We start from the raw sequence: 19,487 nt of genomic DNA on the forward strand, positions 1-19,487 counted from the left end.
GCTGATGGTATCTCAGCATAATGAAGGCCATGTCTTCCTCTACACCCTTTTCCGTTCTTTTATCTATTTGTGTTAGTATCATCTGTATCTACCCACACTACAACAAGTAAAGTGTGATTTAGGAAAGAGAGGGACAGGAGACAGCACTTGAAGACAGTGAGACAGCAGGAGATAGATAGATAGACAGAGAGAGAGAGAATGTGCCAGAGTCCCAGCAGTGGTGACACTGCGACGAGGCTAAATTCTGCAGCACGGCGCAGCACTAAATGTCACACTCTAATATTCGAGCCCTCTTGACACTTGGAAGAGTATTAACATTTTTAGAGGACGGGCTTTTGATTCCAGGTTTTGCTTTCCATATCACAGCGGTCCGGCCAGACTTATAAAGCCCCACATGCCCCTAATGACACTTAGAAGTGAGATGGGTGGGTGAGGTAGTGGAGTCGATTGACTATAGTTGAGTAAAGATGTCCTGAAGACCCAGAGCGATCCAACAATCTCATGAGGGAAGGAAGTGAAAATGAAACCTTTACTAAGTCCATTAGTGCAACAACAGAGTCATGTCATTCTAATCACTGTGTCTGAGTTTCTCCAGAAATTTCTGTTTTCATGGTGTCGTACAGTGGCTGAGTGGATGATATGCATACCTCACCACTGCAACATCCGCAATGCAGTTCTGATTAGATCCACTGTTGGTCCATGTCCTCTCTACGTCCTCTGCCCATCAAACAAAGGCAAAATTCACCACAAACTTTTCGCTGTCTGTAACCTACTGTAGTGTTCCTAGAATTAGGGAGTACCCCTTTAAGAGACTGAGGAAGTCAGGTTGTGTTTACGGTCGGAGTTAGTTGTTGCTACAGCGAGTGATGCTACTGTACAAGATGTTACTGTGAGAGTTTATTAAAGCTTCAAGTCCAACCATACGAAACAGTGAGGACATTGAGTTTCTACAATGGCGACGAGGATGCTGCGCAATAATTGTGAATGAATCCACGCAACGGAGTTACTTCCCACCAATGGCGTAGCCAGAAAAAAGACATTGGGTGTGCACCAGCAAATACTGGGTGTGCCAAATTTATTTTGAACAGTATTACACCTCCACAAAAGAACATACAGGCATATCTTCCTTGAATGCAACATTAACAATACGATATCAATAACAGTCAACGGTAGTTCACATTAAATCCAAACATGTGACATACTCTCAAATAAAGAATTTGTGCAAAAAAAAAAAACATCAAGTAGAAATGCAGAAAATTCTAACTAAATCTTGAAATATCACAAAAAAATTTTTTAGGCTAGGCTGCGGTGAAAAGTTGGTGTATCGATAACAGCTAAATGCGACAAAGTGCAATGGAAACAGACTTGGCGAATAAATCATGAAACTTGACTTAAACGTAGAGAGAAGAGAAAACAGCATCAGATGAAAACGTCAGGTGTGTGGAGCAGTGAGGAGACTAAATGAACACATGAAACACAGAAATTAGTTACGTCATCTTGTTTCACCCTCTTCTTCTGCACAACAGCAAAGTAACAGAAAAATAACACAATGTCGCCAAAAAGACAATTAACCCGTTGCCTTCCCAACGAGATGAACAGCAAAATATACATTGATGCCCATACCATAAGTATGTAAAAAAAATTAGAGAAAAGGATATTGTGGCTCATGTGTGCACTGCGCCGCTCTTTATTTAAAGGGCAAGACGGCGTGGCTTGGCCTTGAATGCATTTATTATTCCGTCAGAGTCCAGTTTCTCTGTGAGCTCCTTCTCAAACATGAGCAGCGAGATGTTATTTAGTCTCTGCGTGAGCATTGTAGCTCTGCTGTTGGACTTGATCCTGTTTACAACGGAAAACAGGCGCTCCACAGTGCAACTCGTAATGGGCAGTGTTATTAGAACACGCAGTAATCTGTTCATGTTTGGAAAAACATCCCTGTCACAAGAGTCCAACACCTCAATAATGGACGGGAACTGATGTCCCCCGTCCACTTTCCTTTTGATCAGTTGACCAAACACAGTCAATTCAGAGGCATCTAACGCAAGTCCATAATGCTTGCTCGGCGCGTGTAATGCGTCCAGCTGGCAAAACGCCTCAGATGCAGGCAGCAGGGATGCAGCAGCTTCCATTATACCGTATGAGTCGCTCTGAAAACGGTTATTCAGCTCGTCCAGCTGTCTGTCAAGGATCATATTCCACAATGACCGCAAATCAGAATCACTCCTGATAGGTGCACACCTGCCCACTGTAGAGGTGACATGCGAGTCAGAAAACTTGGCAGGCAGCTTTCTCTTCCGTGCTCCTGCTACATCCCAGTTCTGAACATCGTTTTTCTTCATGATGTCATCAGTTAGCCTGATTATTCTCTCAAATTCCCCGTCTGAGTTACTTCTGAAAGTAGCAAAAGTTTCCTTGAGGCCGTCAATCATGTGGATGCAGTCAGTCACTGACACAGATGGGGACTGTAGGCTTTTTGTCGCGAAATCACTTGCACTGAACAGCTTAGAAAATGCAACAAGAAAAAATATGAATCGTTTCGTCTGTAACTGTTGCAGGAGAGACTCTGCGTCTATTTTAGTCTGACCTGACCCCTCCGCAAACTCACTCAGTGTTTCTAATAGGACATCATACAAGGTTAAAACTCGGCGCACAGACTCTGATTTTGAATTCCACCTAATATCTGTAGAGTGCACAAGCTCCAGGCGGGGTGCGTCAGGGTGAAGTTCTTCTTGGATTTGTAGAAATCGTGCATGTCTGTTGACCCCTGTCATGAAATGATGCAGTGAATTAACAACATCAAAAAAAGTGGCCACAGTGGGGGACACTTTTGAAGCTGTCGAAAGCACCAGGTTCAGGCGGTGGGAGTGGCAGTGTACATACACAGCATGAGGAAAAGTTTTTTTGAGCTGCACCTGTACCCCGGATTTCTCACCAGACATAACTGCTGCTCCGTCAAAACTGAAACCCACACACAATGCAGGATCCAGCTGCAGTGGTTCCAGTACTTCCAAAATCTTTTTGCTGATGCCAGATGATGTCATGTCATCTGTTGCGACAAATCCGACAGCTCTCTCTCTTAGATTACCGTTATACACATACCTTAAGCAGACTGCAATGAGCTCTTTCTTTGAGAGATCCTTATATTCGTCAGCTAGAATGGCATAGTATGTGTCGGTCTCTGCATGCAGCTCCGCTTTAATTTTTCGGAGGAGTAGTGATGCTGCAGTTTCAAGGAGATCGTTCTGAATATCAGGGCTCATCATTTTTGCGTTATTTGGAAGCTCATCAAAGCGCTTTTTTATTTCAGGGTCATAGTCACAAATCAGTTTGAACAACTCCAGAAAATTTCCTCTGTTCAGGCTTTCTGTGTCCTCCTTGTGACCACGCAGTGCAATGCCTTGTTTTGCGCAAAAGAGCAAAATATCAATGACAACTTTGATGTGTGCCCGGTTTCTTTCAATGGAGTCTAAGAAACGCTCTTGTTGATCTTTTGTCACCTGGTGTATGATGTCACAGTTTCCAGCTCGTTTTATATCAATGTAACCCTTGTGTCGGGCCACAGCAGAAGCATGAGCTTTACTTGCTTCATGCTTTATACAAAACTGACCTAGATGCCCCCAGTCTCTCATTCCCGTTTTTCTGAACCTGTCCTCCTTGACGTCTGTGCTGAAGTGCCGACAGGACTGGCAAAAAACTGCATCCAATTTAATGCTGTACTCCAACCAACTGTATCGGGCATACCATTTAACAGAAAAAGTCCTCCTCTTTCCACTGACAGTTTCCGTGGCTGGGAAAGCTTGCAGTTCGGGCTGGCATGCAGGCTCACCAACCGAGGAAAGATCTGTGACATCCGATGTAACGTTAGCTGTATTGGAGTCGTCTGGCACTGTAACGTTACTCACGTTATTTGCGGCAGCCTCACCAGCCTGTGTCGGAGGGGTTGGGCTTGTGGGCCTGTTGGTTGCTGTAGTGGGAGCATCATTCTCAGTTGTGTCCTGTTGGACATCAAGTCGAGGTTTTTTGTGGAAAAAGTGTGCCAGGGAACTCTGTTTCATTGTTATTAGCAGCGTTTCGCGTCCCGCACTGCTTGCTAGGCAAGGGTCACAGGTCAGTTGGTTGCTAGGTGCAGGTGTCGTAAAGCATCGTCTGGCCGCTGTGGCGGCAAAAAAATCGCCGCCAGAGTCTGGCCAACTCACTGATAACGTCATATTTATTTATTTTTTTCATTTACTAATATTAAAAAAAAAAAACATGTGAGGCGGATTTGTTTGCTGCTGTTAGCTTTCTGTCACAGCTTTCCAAGAATTTTATCAAGTATAAAAAATTGCTGCCAGAGTCCAGCGGCAATTTTTTTGGGTGTGCCAGCTGCCTCCGTGGGTGGCACCGGCACACCCTGGCACACCCGTGGCTACGCCACTGCTTCCCACACACGACCGCTTTACCTGCTGAAGCACAGGAGAGCCACGGTGTTGCTAACGGACTCGTGAGTAAACGGCCGAGTGGAAAATAAATAAATAAATCCGGAAGGACCTCCGGGACACAGATAGACGGACTAAACTCCCATCTTGAAAACTCCGCTGGTTAGCATCACTCAGCACCGCAGTCGAGAGGGACGTGCTAATGCTAAAAACAAAACAAAAGGTTAGCAACAAGATAGACGGAAAAACGAAACAACAACAACAACAATGGCTGGCGTGGCTGAATTACCCTCATTCCCCCTCTTTGACGTAAATGCAGAACCAGCCTCACTTTCCCCAAAATGGATAAAGAGATTTGAAACATTTCTCACTGCAGCTGCCATAACTGATAGAACAAGAAAAAGGGCTATGCTTCTGTACTATGCTGGAGAACAAGTGCAGGACATCTTTGAGACTTTTCCTGAAAAAGGACAACCAGATGACTTTGATAAGGCAGTACAGTTACTCACCGAATACTTCAGCCCAAGTCATAATGTGGAATATGAAATCTACATATTTCGACAATCAAAACAAAACCCAGGTGAAACTGTTGATGCATTTCACACCAGACTGAGACAGTTAGCTCAAAATTGTGAATTTGCTAATGTGGACAAAGAAATAAAATTTCAAATAATACTCAGCTGCACGTCATCACGTCTCAGGAGAAGGGCACTGAGGGACCCAGACATAAACCTTAAAGGACTTTTGGATCTTGCCAGAGCTTTTGAAACATCAGAACTTCAGGCCTCTGGCATGGAAAACAAACATGAAACGGGACAGGTCGCAGCCATGTCCAACACAAGAAACAAAACATGGACCTCTGGACCCCAAACAGCGAACACAGAACAGCGAAATCAGCCAAAGATGAAATGCAGGAACTGCGGAGGTACGTTCCCTCATCAAGGTGGTCAGTCGGCATGTCCAGCGAAACGTGTCCAGTGTCGAGCATGTGGGAAATTCAACCACTACGCCCGCTGCTGTCTCTCTGAGCCCAACAAAAAGGTAAAACAAAACCAATATGGACAGAAAATGAAACCAACACAAAGCACACAAAAGATGACATGGCCTAACCGACGCAGACAAGTTAAAACCATTCTCACAAACGATGCTGAAACCGCCCCCATCAGTCATCTAGCTGCTACTGACTCAAGCACAGATGAGGAGTATGTTTTCATCACAAAAGATGCAGAGGGCAGAGAGCCACCAGTGAGGTCAGTCATGATAGCTGGTGAAAGTATTGATGTTCTTGTTGATTCAGGAGCCTCAGCTAACCTCCTGGATGGAAAAGCTTACAGCATGTTGAGACCCAAACTCAAACTCGAGCAGTCAAGCAAAAGAATTTATCCTTATGGTGCAAAAACTCCTCTCTCCCTCCGTGGCAAAGCCACCGCAACAGTCTCTGCTAATGGACACGTGACCCAGGCAACATTCTACGTCGTTGAAGGAAGCTACGGCTCACTGCTAGGCGACGACACTGCAACTACACTGGGACTCATACATGTGGTACACTGCACTCAGGTGATTTCACAGGACCTGTCTAAAGCAGACCAGCTGCTCCTGCAATATCCAAGTCTCACCTCAGGCATAGGGAAGCTGAAAAACTTCCAAGTCAAACTGCACATTGACCAAAGCGTGCGACCAATTGTCCAGCCCCATCGTCGCATTCCCTTTCACATGAGGAAAAAAGTAGAGGAGGAGCTACAATGCTTGGAGGACCAAGGCATTATTGAAAAAGTAGAGGGTCCAACACCATGGGTGTCACCCATCGTGGCATCACCGAAACCAAAAAACCCAGAGAAGATACGCCTCTGCATAGACATGCGCCTGCCCAATACAGCTGTGCAAAGAGAGAGACACATATCACCTACTGTGGATGACATTGTGCATGATCTCAACGGTGCGACCATGTTCTCAAAACTGGACCTCAATGCAGGTTATCATCAACTGGAACTAGCACCTGAATCCAGATACATCACTACATTCTCAACACATATTGGACTGAGACGGTACACACGACTCATCTTTGGAATTTCTTCCGCAGCAGAAGTTTTCCAACACGCAATCCAAAATGTGCTCCACGGAATACAAGGAGTCAGAAATTTCAGTGATGATATCATAATTTTTGGCACCACCCCTGCAGAGCATGACCGTTCCCTGGAGGAAGTTTTCAAGCGTCTCCATGACAACAATCTCACGATCAACAGGGACAAATGTGAGTTCCACAAAACATCTCTGGAGTTTTACAGCTACGTCTTCTCCAAAAATGGTATCTCAGCTGACCCTAAGAAAATAGATGCTATCACACACATGTCACTCCCACAGAACCCAAGTGAAGTCCGCAGCCTACTGGGGATGGCCAACTACAGCGCTCGTTTCATCCCGGACTTCTCCTCCATCACCCAGCCACTACGCGAGCTCACAAGGAAGGATACAGAGTGGTCATGGAAAACAGAACACACAGAGGCCCTCAACCGACTGAAAGACAGGTTGGTCAGCAATCCAGTCATGAGCTACTTTCACCCTGACAGACAGACAAACGTCATCGTGGACGCCAGTCCAGTTGGTCTTGGCACTATCCTGGCGCAGACTGACAAAAAGGAAAACAAGTCATACATTGTAGCTTATGCGAGCAGGGCTCTGACCCCGGTGGAGCAGCGATACTCCCAGACGGAACGAGAGGCGCTGGCTATCGTTTGTGGTCTCAAGCTCATCTTCAACAACCCAAAGTCCAAGCCTCCTGCGCGGATAGAAAGATGGGCCCTCAGACTGCAACCTTACAAATTCAAGGTGATCCACAAAGCTGGAAAATCAAACCCGGCAGACTACATGTCTCGCCATCCACAAACACTCCACACACCCAGCATCACAGATGATGTTGACACTGAGATGCATGTCTCCTTCATTGCAGCGCATGCAATACCCAAAGCAATGACTCTGGAAGAAGTAAAGAGAGAGACATTAGGAGATCCACTGCTGCAACATATTGTCAAAGTGATTCACTCAGGAAACTGGAACAGCCCGCATGACAATGTCACACAATTTGATCCGTCAATCCTGAGAACATTTTACAACATCAGAGAAGAGCTTACAACTCTGCAAGGAGGCAGCCTCGTTCTCAGGGGCAGCAGACTTGTTATGCCCCAGACCCTGCAATCCAGAGCACTTGCACTTGCTCACGAAGGGCATCAAGGCATCGTCAAAACTAAGCAGCTGCTACGAGAGAAAGTCTGGTTTCCAGGAATAGACAAACAGGCTGAAGAACTGATATCCCGCTGCATTCCTTGTCAATCATCCACGCCCAAAACTGAGCATCAGCCACTACAAATGTCAGAACTTCCACATGAACCTTGGAAAAATGTTTCAGTGGATTTCTGTGGACCCTTCCCTTCAGGTGACTACCTGTTAGTCATCTTGGATGAATATTCAAGATTCCCCTTTGTCGAGATTATGCAATCTACATCAGCATGCAAACTCATCCCTGTCATGGACAAAATCTTTTCAACTGCGGGCATACCAGAAGTGGTGAAAAGTGATAACGGCCCTCCATTCTCAAGCAAAGACTTTTCAGATTTTGCAAGGTACCTCGGCCTCCACCACAGAAAGATCACCCCCTACTGGCCACAGGCCAACGCTGAAGTCGAAAAGTTTAACAGGACTCTGACCAAAGCAATACACACAGCTGCGGTGGAAGGCAAACCGTGGAAACAGGAGCTATACAAGCTCCTCAGGAACTACTGTGCAACCCCTCATCACACCACCAACCGGCCTCCAGCTGAAATCTTCTATGGTTGACCCATAGCAATAAAGCTGCCATCCATCTCTCATCCTCCCGACGATGAAGCTCTCCGCATGACAGATGGATTGAGGAAAGACAAGATGAAGCATTATGCAGACAAAAGGAGGAACGCATCACACTCTGAACTCAAGGAGGGTGATGTTGTCCTAATACAACAAAACTGCTGAAACACAAACCGGAAGTCCCGCTCACAACAGAAAACACTGACAACAGTGATGATGACAGTGTTAGCGGACACACAGGTAATCCTGAACATGTTGACCCTGAAGCCAGGAGGAGATACCCTGTGAGGGTAAACAGACAACCTCCTCAAAGACTTTTGACTGAACTGTAGCAAAAGGCTATGAAGAGTGATGAGACTTTGATAAGTTCCCACTAGGGCTGGGCGATATGGCCTTTTACTAATATCCCGATATTTTTAAGCCGTGTCACGATACACGATATATATCTCGATATTTTGCCTTAGCCTTGAATTAACACTTTGATGCATACAATCATGCCAGTATGATGATTCTACATTTCTACATTAAAACATTGTTCATACTGCATTAATATATGCCGATTTTAAACATTCATGCCAAAAGCGTAAATCACAACTAAACAAATTCATCAAAACTGTATTTATTAAACAGTTATTAAGCAGCGGCACAAACATGTCATTTCAAAACAAATAAAGTGTCTTTTATGCATGATGTAACTAATATGACACATCAAAATAACACTAAATTAAACTGCACATTTTGTGCATAATGCCACAAAGATATTTTAAAAGAAAAATATGCACTTTTGTGCAGGGTGTCACTGAGATGACATTTCAAAACAACACTAAATAAAAGTGCACTTTTTGTACATAATGCCACTAGGATATAAAGGTAGAGCTGTCTCTGCTAGGTAGATTATATCAAGTGTGTCGATGATCTTTCTGAATCCAGGCTTCTCTGTGTGGTGTTACTGCGGACGTTATCTCCTTCTGTTTTTGACTATTTTAGTCGTATTGCTGTTCTGGAAAAAGAAGACGCTAGACTCAGTTGCGTCAGTGCTGGTTGCTTCAGCACTTTCTTCAATATGGCACTGGCCGGCGATGTGCTCTTGCAGAGTTTCAAGCACACATGGTGATATAACTTTGCTGTACTACCAGCTTTTGTGGTGACGCTTTTATGGCATACTTTACATATTACGGTTTGTTGTTCAACGTCCTCCCTCTTGTACCCAAACCACCGCCAGATGATGGATCCTGAATTGTTTCTTTGGGAATTAAATCTCCCTCCTCCACTTGTCCATATCACCTGCTGCTCCCGAGACCTGAGATCGCTGCTACTGCTGCTACATGCTGCCGGGCATATGACGTTGCACGCACAACAGAATGTGATGTACGTAACTAGGTGCGCTTGTTTTATCTCTCTGTGCGGAGAGATGAGAGAGTGAGAAAAACCTGTAGTTCAACGGGCCGCGACTAAAAAACTGCGTGTAAATTGAATGTATACTCGAGTATTCACGATATAGTCATTTTCTACATCCCACAGAGAACAAGCCGCGATACATCGAGTATACTCGATATATCGCCCAGCCCTAGTTCCCACTACAGCCTCTCATCACAGTTATGTTTATGTTGCTGATTCAACAATTGTACTGTAACATGGTTTCAGAATTGCATAGAGATATTACTCTCAGTTATTCATTTAATGTTATATATATCTGAGTTTGAATTAATGACACAGGACTGAATCACAGCTACTCCTAGAAAATTTTAAGTTTTGGTAGTGTTATTTGTTTATTAAGTCCTGTCAGACTAAGTAAAGCTAAACCCAAGGAAAGACATTTCATTTGAAAGAAAAGGAGGGATGTAGTGTTCCTAGAATTAGGGAGTACCCCTTTAAGAGACTGAGGAAGTCAGGTTGTGTTTACGGTCGGAGTTAGTTGTTGCTACAGCGAGTGATGCTACTGTACAAGATGTTACTGTGAGAGTTTATTAAAGCTTCAAGTCCAACCATACGAAACAGTGAGGACATTGAGTTTCTACACCTACTATCAACGAAACACAACACACCTGCACAGAAGTTTTCACCAGCTTAAAGGACCTAATGTGAAACATCTGTAGAATGCTATGAGTTTCATTAACAGCAAATGAAAGAACTTCAAAGCAAATCAAAGAATGAGATCAGTAACAAAAAGTGGATCCCAGAGCAGAGAATGACATGACTCTGTAGTTGTACTGATTGGATTAGAGGAAATGAACTGTATATTATGCTAAATTTACCGCAAGTCATTAGATTGGAGGTAATTCCACCCCTAACCCTCAATATTATTTTACCCAACTTCCACTGAGAGACAGTCAGCTGAATCTGCCTCATCAATACATCCAGTCTTGTTAGCATATGACCAAGGCCTCGCATTGATTAGACATCTTGATGTATGTGAGAATAGAAAGAGAGGAAGTACACTATATAGGCCAATAGTATATGAACAACCTTACTTACCTTACCTTAAAGCAATTTTAATGTGGATGATAACCCCCCAAAAGGTTCCAACATGTAGTAGAAAGCATCAAATGAATGCCCTTCATGTTATTCTAGAAGCTTATCACGGTAGCCTTCTCTTCAGGCAGGAAGCAGTGGGGTTTATGGGAAATGTGGTTTTAAAAGCTGGCTGTTATTCTGGACTTAATCTAGAAAAGTCCATATTCTTTTAAAGGATTGATTCATAACACTGACTGCCATCTAGTGGTACAATGCGCTTCTACTCCATGACTAGAACATAGCAGAACTGTACATTTCCAATCACTTTCCAAACCCCAAATTTTAGTCTCACTCCTTATCTTGCACACACTCCTGAGCGCTGTCTGCTGTATGAAATGGAAATCAATGCGGAGTCGATGGCAGGTGTCCGGCTGCTGAATAGACTTTCCATTAACAGGAGTGTTCTGTGCAGCTTCCTGCGCTTTACAGCTGTGTAGTACAGAACTTCCAATGTACATCAGCATGTTTTAAGAATTCATTTAAATTCAACAAAGTCAACATGTTATGACAATGAGACTTGCTTGGATTGACAGTTGTTTTAAGTGTAAATTCATAGTTCAAGCACACGTTGACCTTGCGCTGAACTAGTTTCATCACAAATCTTCCTCATGTATCTCCATCTTCACACTCGACACACTTGCTTTTCCTCGCAATAGTTGGGTTTTTTGAACGTGACATTTCATTCTTGACTTGACTACTAGAAACAGTAGTTTGACCCCCAAAAATGGGGGAAAAAAATCAACTCAAGGTTCATTTACTAGCTTTCAACCACACTCATGATCTTCACTCTCATGGAGTTTCCTTCGGAGCTTAGATAAAGACCAGTTATCATGTGACAACTGAGAAAAAAACCTTTTGAGGAAAATCATGAGATGTGCTTCAACACTAAAAAATATAAAAAATCTTGTAAGTAGACCTTGAGTGAAGTCTTAGAGTGAAATCTTTTTATGAGAGTTTTTTATTTATTTAATTATTTCATGGCTTCATCCTCTCCTGTGTGTCTGCTTGCACTGTTATTACTTCATGGTTTATATTCTTCAGTCTCCTTGCTACTCAGTAGATAAATGACTACTTTCATTTTACCAGTTCATAAGCTTTGTGTTTTGATGCTTGTCATGTTCACAGAGTCAAAGAAATAACAGCCTCTTGCCTTACTTTATTCTCTCTTGTCTTTTCTTTGTAATCCTCTCTCTCTCTCTTTCTCTCTTTCTGTGTCCTCCCTTCATTCGTTGTCCGTTTCCCTCGCTGCCTCTCTGTGTCTGTCCCTCCCTGCCAATCCCCTCTCTGGCTATAGACCCTGCTGCTAAGGAGGCAGAGGTCCCTCGCCGCTTCTCCCTCACCTCCTCTCTCGCCTCTTCTTCCTCCTCCTCCTTCGCAACGCGGCGCACAAAAGGTACCTGATTAGCCATCCAAGGTCTTCCAGCCTCCACATTTTGCTACTTCTATATTTCTCTCGCTTTAAAATTCATTTTCTGTTCTGTTCACATTCACTACTTTAACACACACACCAACACACACAAAAACACACACACACACACACAACTAACTGATGAATGTACACATATACAGTTGTGTAGCTCAACAAGTATAAGCGTCATTATTTCGATTCTCATTCAGTGGTGCAGTGATGAATAAAATTGGTAAATTCAGACTTTTAATCAGTTTATTATGATATAAGAAGTCACAAGAGACTTAAATCTTATTAGCTTTTTAGCTCATATCTAATTTGAATTATTCTCACAAATGTCCCCATCATGGGACTAATAATGGATTACCTTATGTTATCTGTAAACATGGTTACATTTCATGTGTTTCAACTTGTTTCCCTCAAAATATGACCAAACAGTTTTCCGTCAAATGTCAATAGTTTTAGATGCTCCCTCCTCTGGGTCAGCTTTGCTCAGAGACTTGGAGACAAAATAACCATTTCTAGTTTTTCTTTCTTTCATTAATAAAACTGTACATTTAATTGTTAAATATACATTTTTTAGTTAATTATTTTTTAAGATGCCTGAATTTGAATAAAAAAACAACTCATACAATTGACATACAGTACACATACAGAAAAGGTTTATATCAGTAGGATGAAAGATAATTTAAATATATTCAACGTTATCGGGGTAGAAAAAATATATAAAAATTACCACACTTCCAATTAAAAGGTGAGTTTCTATTTTATTATTTAGTTTAATTAGTATTATAGTTTTTGCTATATTGCACAATTGTGCATCAGTCATAATCATAATCCACATTGGAACTGAAGCATTAGTGAGAAAAGTGTGTCTTTGTGTGTGCAGGTATAAAAAAAGCTATTTTCTTATTACCTTCTCCCCATTTACTGCTCTCTTGAAAATTATGAGATGCATAGAGAAAGTCAAGCCTTTGCTGAGAATCAAAACATGTTAAAGTGGGGGGGGGGGGGGGGGGGTCAGCAAATTGAGCAGACATACATATTCTTTTTAAAAAAGTGACGTGAGGAAATAAGAATTTTGATAAGTTGACATTTGGAACATAGGCTGACATTCAAAGTGGCAGTACAAGTGCAATTTACCACAGGAATACAGATGAGAAGTTCATTTTCAAGCAGGCAGAGGCAGAGCAGGGAATTAAAAAGAAAAAGAAGAAAGCTATTAAAGTTTTCTCTTGAACCCTCTACATCCAGTCTGTTCTGTACTTTTATTGTATTTCTTTTTTCCTGCGTGCAAGTCGAGTAAAGTTTCAATAACATACGAGCAATGAGAGCGCCGCGGGTAACAAAGGCTGAATGTGGTGGAACTTTTTTCACCTCTTATATTAATTCTCCTTCACCTTGTGTGCTAATATCAGGCAAAAATATAGAAGATTATAGTAGATTTATGAAACTCAAACACATGCCACCTGTAATTCTATATATGCAGATTTACTATAGGCTTTATATTTGCCTTTCTGCTATGCACAAACTGAACTAAAAACATTCTCACCAAGTTATTTGTTGAGATCTGGGAACACAGTGATGTTGCTATAAAGAGGTCTAACACAAACAGTCAGACCGTCAGCTGGATTTTAAACAAACTAAAATGTAAGCAAGATTTATGATGCATTCCATTCGTACTTGGATTTTGAGTTCCCAGTCAGAAATGTCAACTGGAATTCCCACTGAGGTCAGATTTCTAACTAGGAAGATTGGTAGGTCACCAGTCCTAACCTCAATATCCAAGATAGCTGCTCTGGTCATCAACAGTTTGAAAGTTGTAGTAATATCCTGCTATTAGCACTTCTGTCTTATTTGTGTCTCATTAAATCAGTCGTACACACGGCATTGTCCAACTTCTATCTGTTGACATGTAGCTACACTGTTTGTATGAGCAAGATACAGCAACATGTGTTTTCTTCAACTGGTATTGCTATCAATGGCTAACCTAGCTAGAACTGGTTTACTGACTTCTTGAACTGGGACGCTTCAAACTTGGTTGTGACGCAATTCCCATTCCTAGTTCAAATTTCCAACTTCGGAAGTCAATGGAACGCAGCGTTATTTTGGGGAGAAAACAAAGGTAACTGTCCATTGTCAACGGCCATCAGTTTTCCACTGCTACAATGGACTACTGCTACTGGTTTCTCCAAATAAAGTAGTTAGATAATCAAGCTAAATGTTTCTGTCCGACTCTCTGACCACTTGTGTTTCTTGACCTGATGAACTTTTTGATGAAGTTTCCAGATCTCAGCAATTACTTGAGTAAGTATGAGCACTGATAGAAACATTGAAATGGCTGAAATGTTTGTAGGCCATAACTAAGACTGGGTTTATTAGCATTTGGGTTTGGATGATGCTTTGTGCAGCCTTCTTTTTAAAAGTATTTGTACCTAATTAAACTTCTGATTGCATGTATTCCCGGCCAGGTCCCCTCTCTGCTAGCATAAAGAGCAAGAGACACGAGATAAAGAGCGATCCTACTCCATTTGGTTATGAAGGTACATGGATGTGTATGTGATGTGCAGGCTCTGAGCATGCTGGGCCTTTTACTGTCACATTTTGTTTTTCGGTTATTTATCACAACTTATATTTTGTGATGTTTTTTTATTCATTTCTGGATGCTTTGTGCTGTGTGTGTTGTGTTTTCAGTTATCTTTTCCATGTCTTGCCTGCTGTGATGAGCTGTGATGTGTCAAAATCACCACTAGATACAATCTTTAGTTCTTGTTTTGGTGTGTGTTTGGGGTAAGTTGAGGGTTTTTGGGTTTTTTTTTTTGGTTTGTTGCCAGCTTGGTTGGTTTCTGCATGAGTTGACAAGCTGCACTTCTAGGTGTTTTGTGTCACGGTGTCAGTTGATCTCTGATCAATCATTCCTTTGCCGTGGAATTCTTGGTATCGGTTGATGATGTTGAGTGACGATCATGGTCAAGAGCATTTGACTTCCTTCTTAGATACTTTGCGCGGTGCTATGGCTGCGGTCAAGAAACGTCAGAGCATGATTAGCAGCACCACCACCGCTACAGCTGGCGGCACCTCGGCCGTCCCCAGATCCACCTCCCAACCAGGTAACAACCGCACAGGACTCATCTCCTGCTGTCATTTTTGTGCTCGTCCTGGAATTGATTTTGGTTCCTTGTGTTTTTGTTGGTCATCAAAATGAGTTCATGTGGAGTTTTTCATGTTTATTTTTATCTTCAAATTGAATTCTACCCTCAGAAAAAGAAAAGGTTCTCCGAAAACCTATATAAATGCACTTTCGACCAACAAGTCCTCATACCTGAATGACAGTAGATGTGACCGATACAAGCCTAAAGGAAACTAAAGCTCATTTGTTACAGTCAAGCAAAGATGTTGGACATGGTGTTCAAAACATGATTGTTGAGGTTTGTTCTACAAGCTTTCAGGTTCAGGGTCATTCTGTGTGTGAGCAGCTTCTTGCAAACACGAGGAAGCTTTCACGATGGTGTAAAGACAAATGACTGAAACGCTCAGAAACATTACTTTCCTGTCAGTGAAGCACCATCACCTGCCAAGCGGAACAGTAATAACCTCTGCTTTATGGCTGCATTTTTGGTACTTAATATGTGTATTGATCCTCTGCAGGCTGGACCCAGAGGCGTCTCCCTTCCATCGACACAGAGGACTTTGAGACGATTCACTCCAGCGCCGAAGAATCCTCCAACTCCTCAGAGGAGGAAGGCAGCAATAAAAACGTAGGTGACGCTCAGAGAGGTTTTAAGCTGGGTGACATTTGGAGTGTTACTGGGACAACTTTCTAAAATGTATTCAGGAGTGAAAATGAATAAAAAAGCTGAATTTTATCATGAATTAAAGCAAGACATTAGTTGGCAGAAGTGAAAAATGTAGCTCAGCCTGACCCGATCCAGTCCTACTGGGTCCCGTTAGCTTTCGCCATAAATCATCAAGACTCCAAAATCATTCGCCGTCCCTCAACAGCTCTCCACTCATCCCTTGCTTTCTCTTCTACTCATCTTTCACTCTCCCCCTCTTTTCCTCTAAATCCCCTCCCGACCCACCCTCCTCCTGAAAGAGGACCCCTCCTTTACTTAATTACTTCCCGTGGATGCGTGTCTCGTTAGCAGCAGTGCACTGACGACTTGACATTTAAGAAGGGGGGGAGAGAGAGGGGGAATAGGTTTGGGGATTACAGCAGCACAGGTCTGCTGGGTAACGACAGCCTTTCCAGATCCATTATAATCTGTGTGATGTGCCATAGAGACACACACACACACACACACACAAACACACACGCACACACACACACACACACACACACACACACACACACACACACACACATAATGCGAAAGTTGACAAATCTTTGTTTTTATTTATTTCAATTCAACCTGGGTTCGTATTTACTCACTGTGAAAATAACTTGTGCTAAACGGAGCTCCTTTTCAATTGAAATGACATAATAATAATAATAATAATAATGCATTTTATTTAAAGGCGCCTTTCAAAGCACTCAAGGTCACCTTACAAGGCACATATAACACAACAACAGTACATCAAACAATACAAATCAGGTGACATTTAGTGCAAAGATAAAGAATAAAGAAGAATAAATATGAACGAGACGTCAAAGTGCATTAATATAATAAATAAACAAGAATGAAGATTGCATAGTTAATGGGAGACAGAGTAGGCTACTCTGAATAGGTGTGTTTTCAGGCGGGATTTAAAGGTGGAGACAGAGTCTGAAGTGCGAATGTCAGGCGGGAGAGAGTTCCATAGGCGGGGGGCTGATCGGCTGAAAGCTCTTGACCCCATGGTGGTTAAGTTGGCAGATAGAGCGAAGAGCTGGTTGGCATATTCAAAATGAACAATCACACACTCAGTAATAGCACTAAGCTATGGGAGAGTGCAGGCATCTTAAAACATGAGCTGACAACTTAACTGATTCAGGTCGTCCTCTCACTATGAAGGTGTGTTCATCAGTGAACTCAACACTCACATCCAATCAAAAGTCCACATCCATCAAGAGGAAGACGGTTTGCAGTCCGCCTGTCCAATATGAATCATTTTGAATCCCTTAAAGCTGCATAATTCATATTTTACACACACGACATAAACAAGGTAGAAATACAATGCAAAAATAAACAGATTTATTTTACACTGCAGAACCACACACAGTCTTATTCTATCTACACTTCAATTGACCTAAGAAAAGCATACAACATACAACCTGTACAACATACAGTCATGAAACTGTTTCACCACATCGTGCTCCATTGGTTACTTTGCTGCTCTACAAAGTCACGGACTCACTCATATGACCAAACAAGAGAAAATCCCCAAATCTTCCCACTGCAGGCTAGACTAGTAGAGCACAGATATAACCTTAAATATATAAATACAATGAGAATATAAATAGGAATATTCTCAAAAATGTAAATGACTGCAATTGCACAATTTTGAACAAAACCGTACAGTATGGCTCTAACAGCAGAGACACACAGTAAGCTATTAGCTGGTGAACACAGTGGAGCATTTATCAACTAAAGAGCCAGATGTTTTTAATCAGAGGTCACATTTCTTTATTTGCAATGTTTCAATTTACTGCAAGTCTTCCTCAGTCAAATACCCACACTTAAGAAATAAGGCATGAAATATATATATATATATATATATATATATATATATATATATACACAGTCAAGCCCGAAATTATTCATACCCCTTTTGGACATGCCACTTTTTGTTCAAATGTAAATTAAAGCTGACTGAAATATTTTTTTTACCACAATGATGCCTTTTGTACATCGTCTTTTTATCTTCTTGGAGACGCCTGTGTCACTTCCGGTCAAAAAACAACTTGCTGGTTGAATAAAAGTAACTTTAAGTCAAAATTTGCCAGGGGTATGAATAATTTCGGGCTTGACTGTACATATATACATATAGTCAAAGTCAAATGAGTAATGACACTACAATCATATTCCTGTGTAAAGACACCATCATCATTTCATTTTTCAACAACTAATAACTCCAAACAGTTCAGAACTATTCAATTGTTAATCTTATATTAATGTTAATATCATACTGTGTTTATTGACGATTAACAGGGAGATTCTGACCATTCAAATATTGTTTAACAAGTGAAGGGACGTCACTCTGTTTCTGGTCAGGTTTCATTTTGGCTTTTGGACACACAAATCAACATTTATTATCAATCAATCATCAAACTTTATTAATATAGCAGCTTTAATACAGGTTAATGCAGTTCAAAGTGTTTCACAGTTGGTTGACAAGCTGATAATAAAACATGACAAGTGACAAAATAAAGAAAAGGAATACAAATGATGAAAGAATCAAGACAAAGAAAAAATTGAGACTAATGCGCCCAAGAGAAAATAAGAACCTAAAATTAAATAAAGTAAAATAAATGAGAGATAATAGAAAATAAGAGTGAATAAGAGAAAATGTTTATTAAATGTTAAAATATGAGAGCTCATCTGCTGATGGTGACGTTCATCTTTTCAAGCAGAACGTTAAGGAGTTATCATCAGTCACATCCAAAAATGTAACATAGTTCCATCAGAGTTTGACTCCATCTTTTCTTCCTGCAGGGAGACAGCAGTCGTTTCCGGGTGCAGCTGACCTACGAGTCCCGTGAAGCTCAAGACCTTTCTCTGGAGACGGGCGACTTGGTCCAGTTTGTAGAGGAGGCAGAGAACGGTCACTGGTGAGTTCCAGTCTGCTTCACTGTAGCTGCTGTGATGAAGTCATTCAGCTTATTCCCCCCGCCCCCCTCAACCCTCATCTCTCACTGTCCCCCCTACTGACTTAACACTATATTTGAGACCTCTCACTGTGCAGGTCCACTTCTGCCAGTTCAAACACATCTTGTACCTAAAGAAAGAGGTGCGAGAACACTGGATTACCAGTTTGTTCAGACTGAAATAAACAGTCTGACATTGCATTTTACTTTGTTTATTATTACTTTGTGACCTCAATAAATTATAATTGCAATACAATGCTTTTTACTTCTCCTAAGGACTTTATATTTTTAGCTCAGCACTTCTATAACTGAAGCACATCTCCATAGCAACACAAACCGAAAGTGTGGTTCACACTTTGATTATTATTATTGAGTCCTTTTGTTATTTTTCTGCTTAGATTTGCTCTTTAGTCCCGGCATGCTCAGCAGTTTGTTGCTGAGAAGCTCGTTAACGTCCACGTACTTGATTTTTATCATCTTTATATTTTACCGTCAACATTGTGAAATCAGCACTAAGGAGCTC

At 41.8% G+C, this 19,487-nt stretch overlaps 1 protein-coding gene across 1 annotated transcript in view; it reads left to right on the forward strand.

Moving 5' to 3' along the window:
- The window catches only part of mcf2l2 (MCF.2 cell line derived transforming sequence-like 2), a 128,904-nt gene that overhangs the window by 102,629 nt on the left and 6,788 nt on the right, over nt 1-19,487 (forward strand). Inside the window, exons 28-29 of the mRNA XM_053322313.1 lie at nt 15,826-15,935; nt 18,813-18,928. Coding sequence (XP_053178288.1) covers nt 15,826-15,935; nt 18,813-18,928 — 226 coding nt within the window. The remainder of the gene's footprint in view (nt 1-15,825; nt 15,936-18,812; nt 18,929-19,487) is intronic.

The sequence above is a fragment of the Scomber japonicus genome, chromosome 7 (assembly GCF_027409825.1).
Source record: "Scomber japonicus isolate fScoJap1 chromosome 7, fScoJap1.pri, whole genome shotgun sequence".
NCBI lineage: Eukaryota > Metazoa > Chordata > Actinopteri > Scombriformes > Scombridae > Scomber > Scomber japonicus.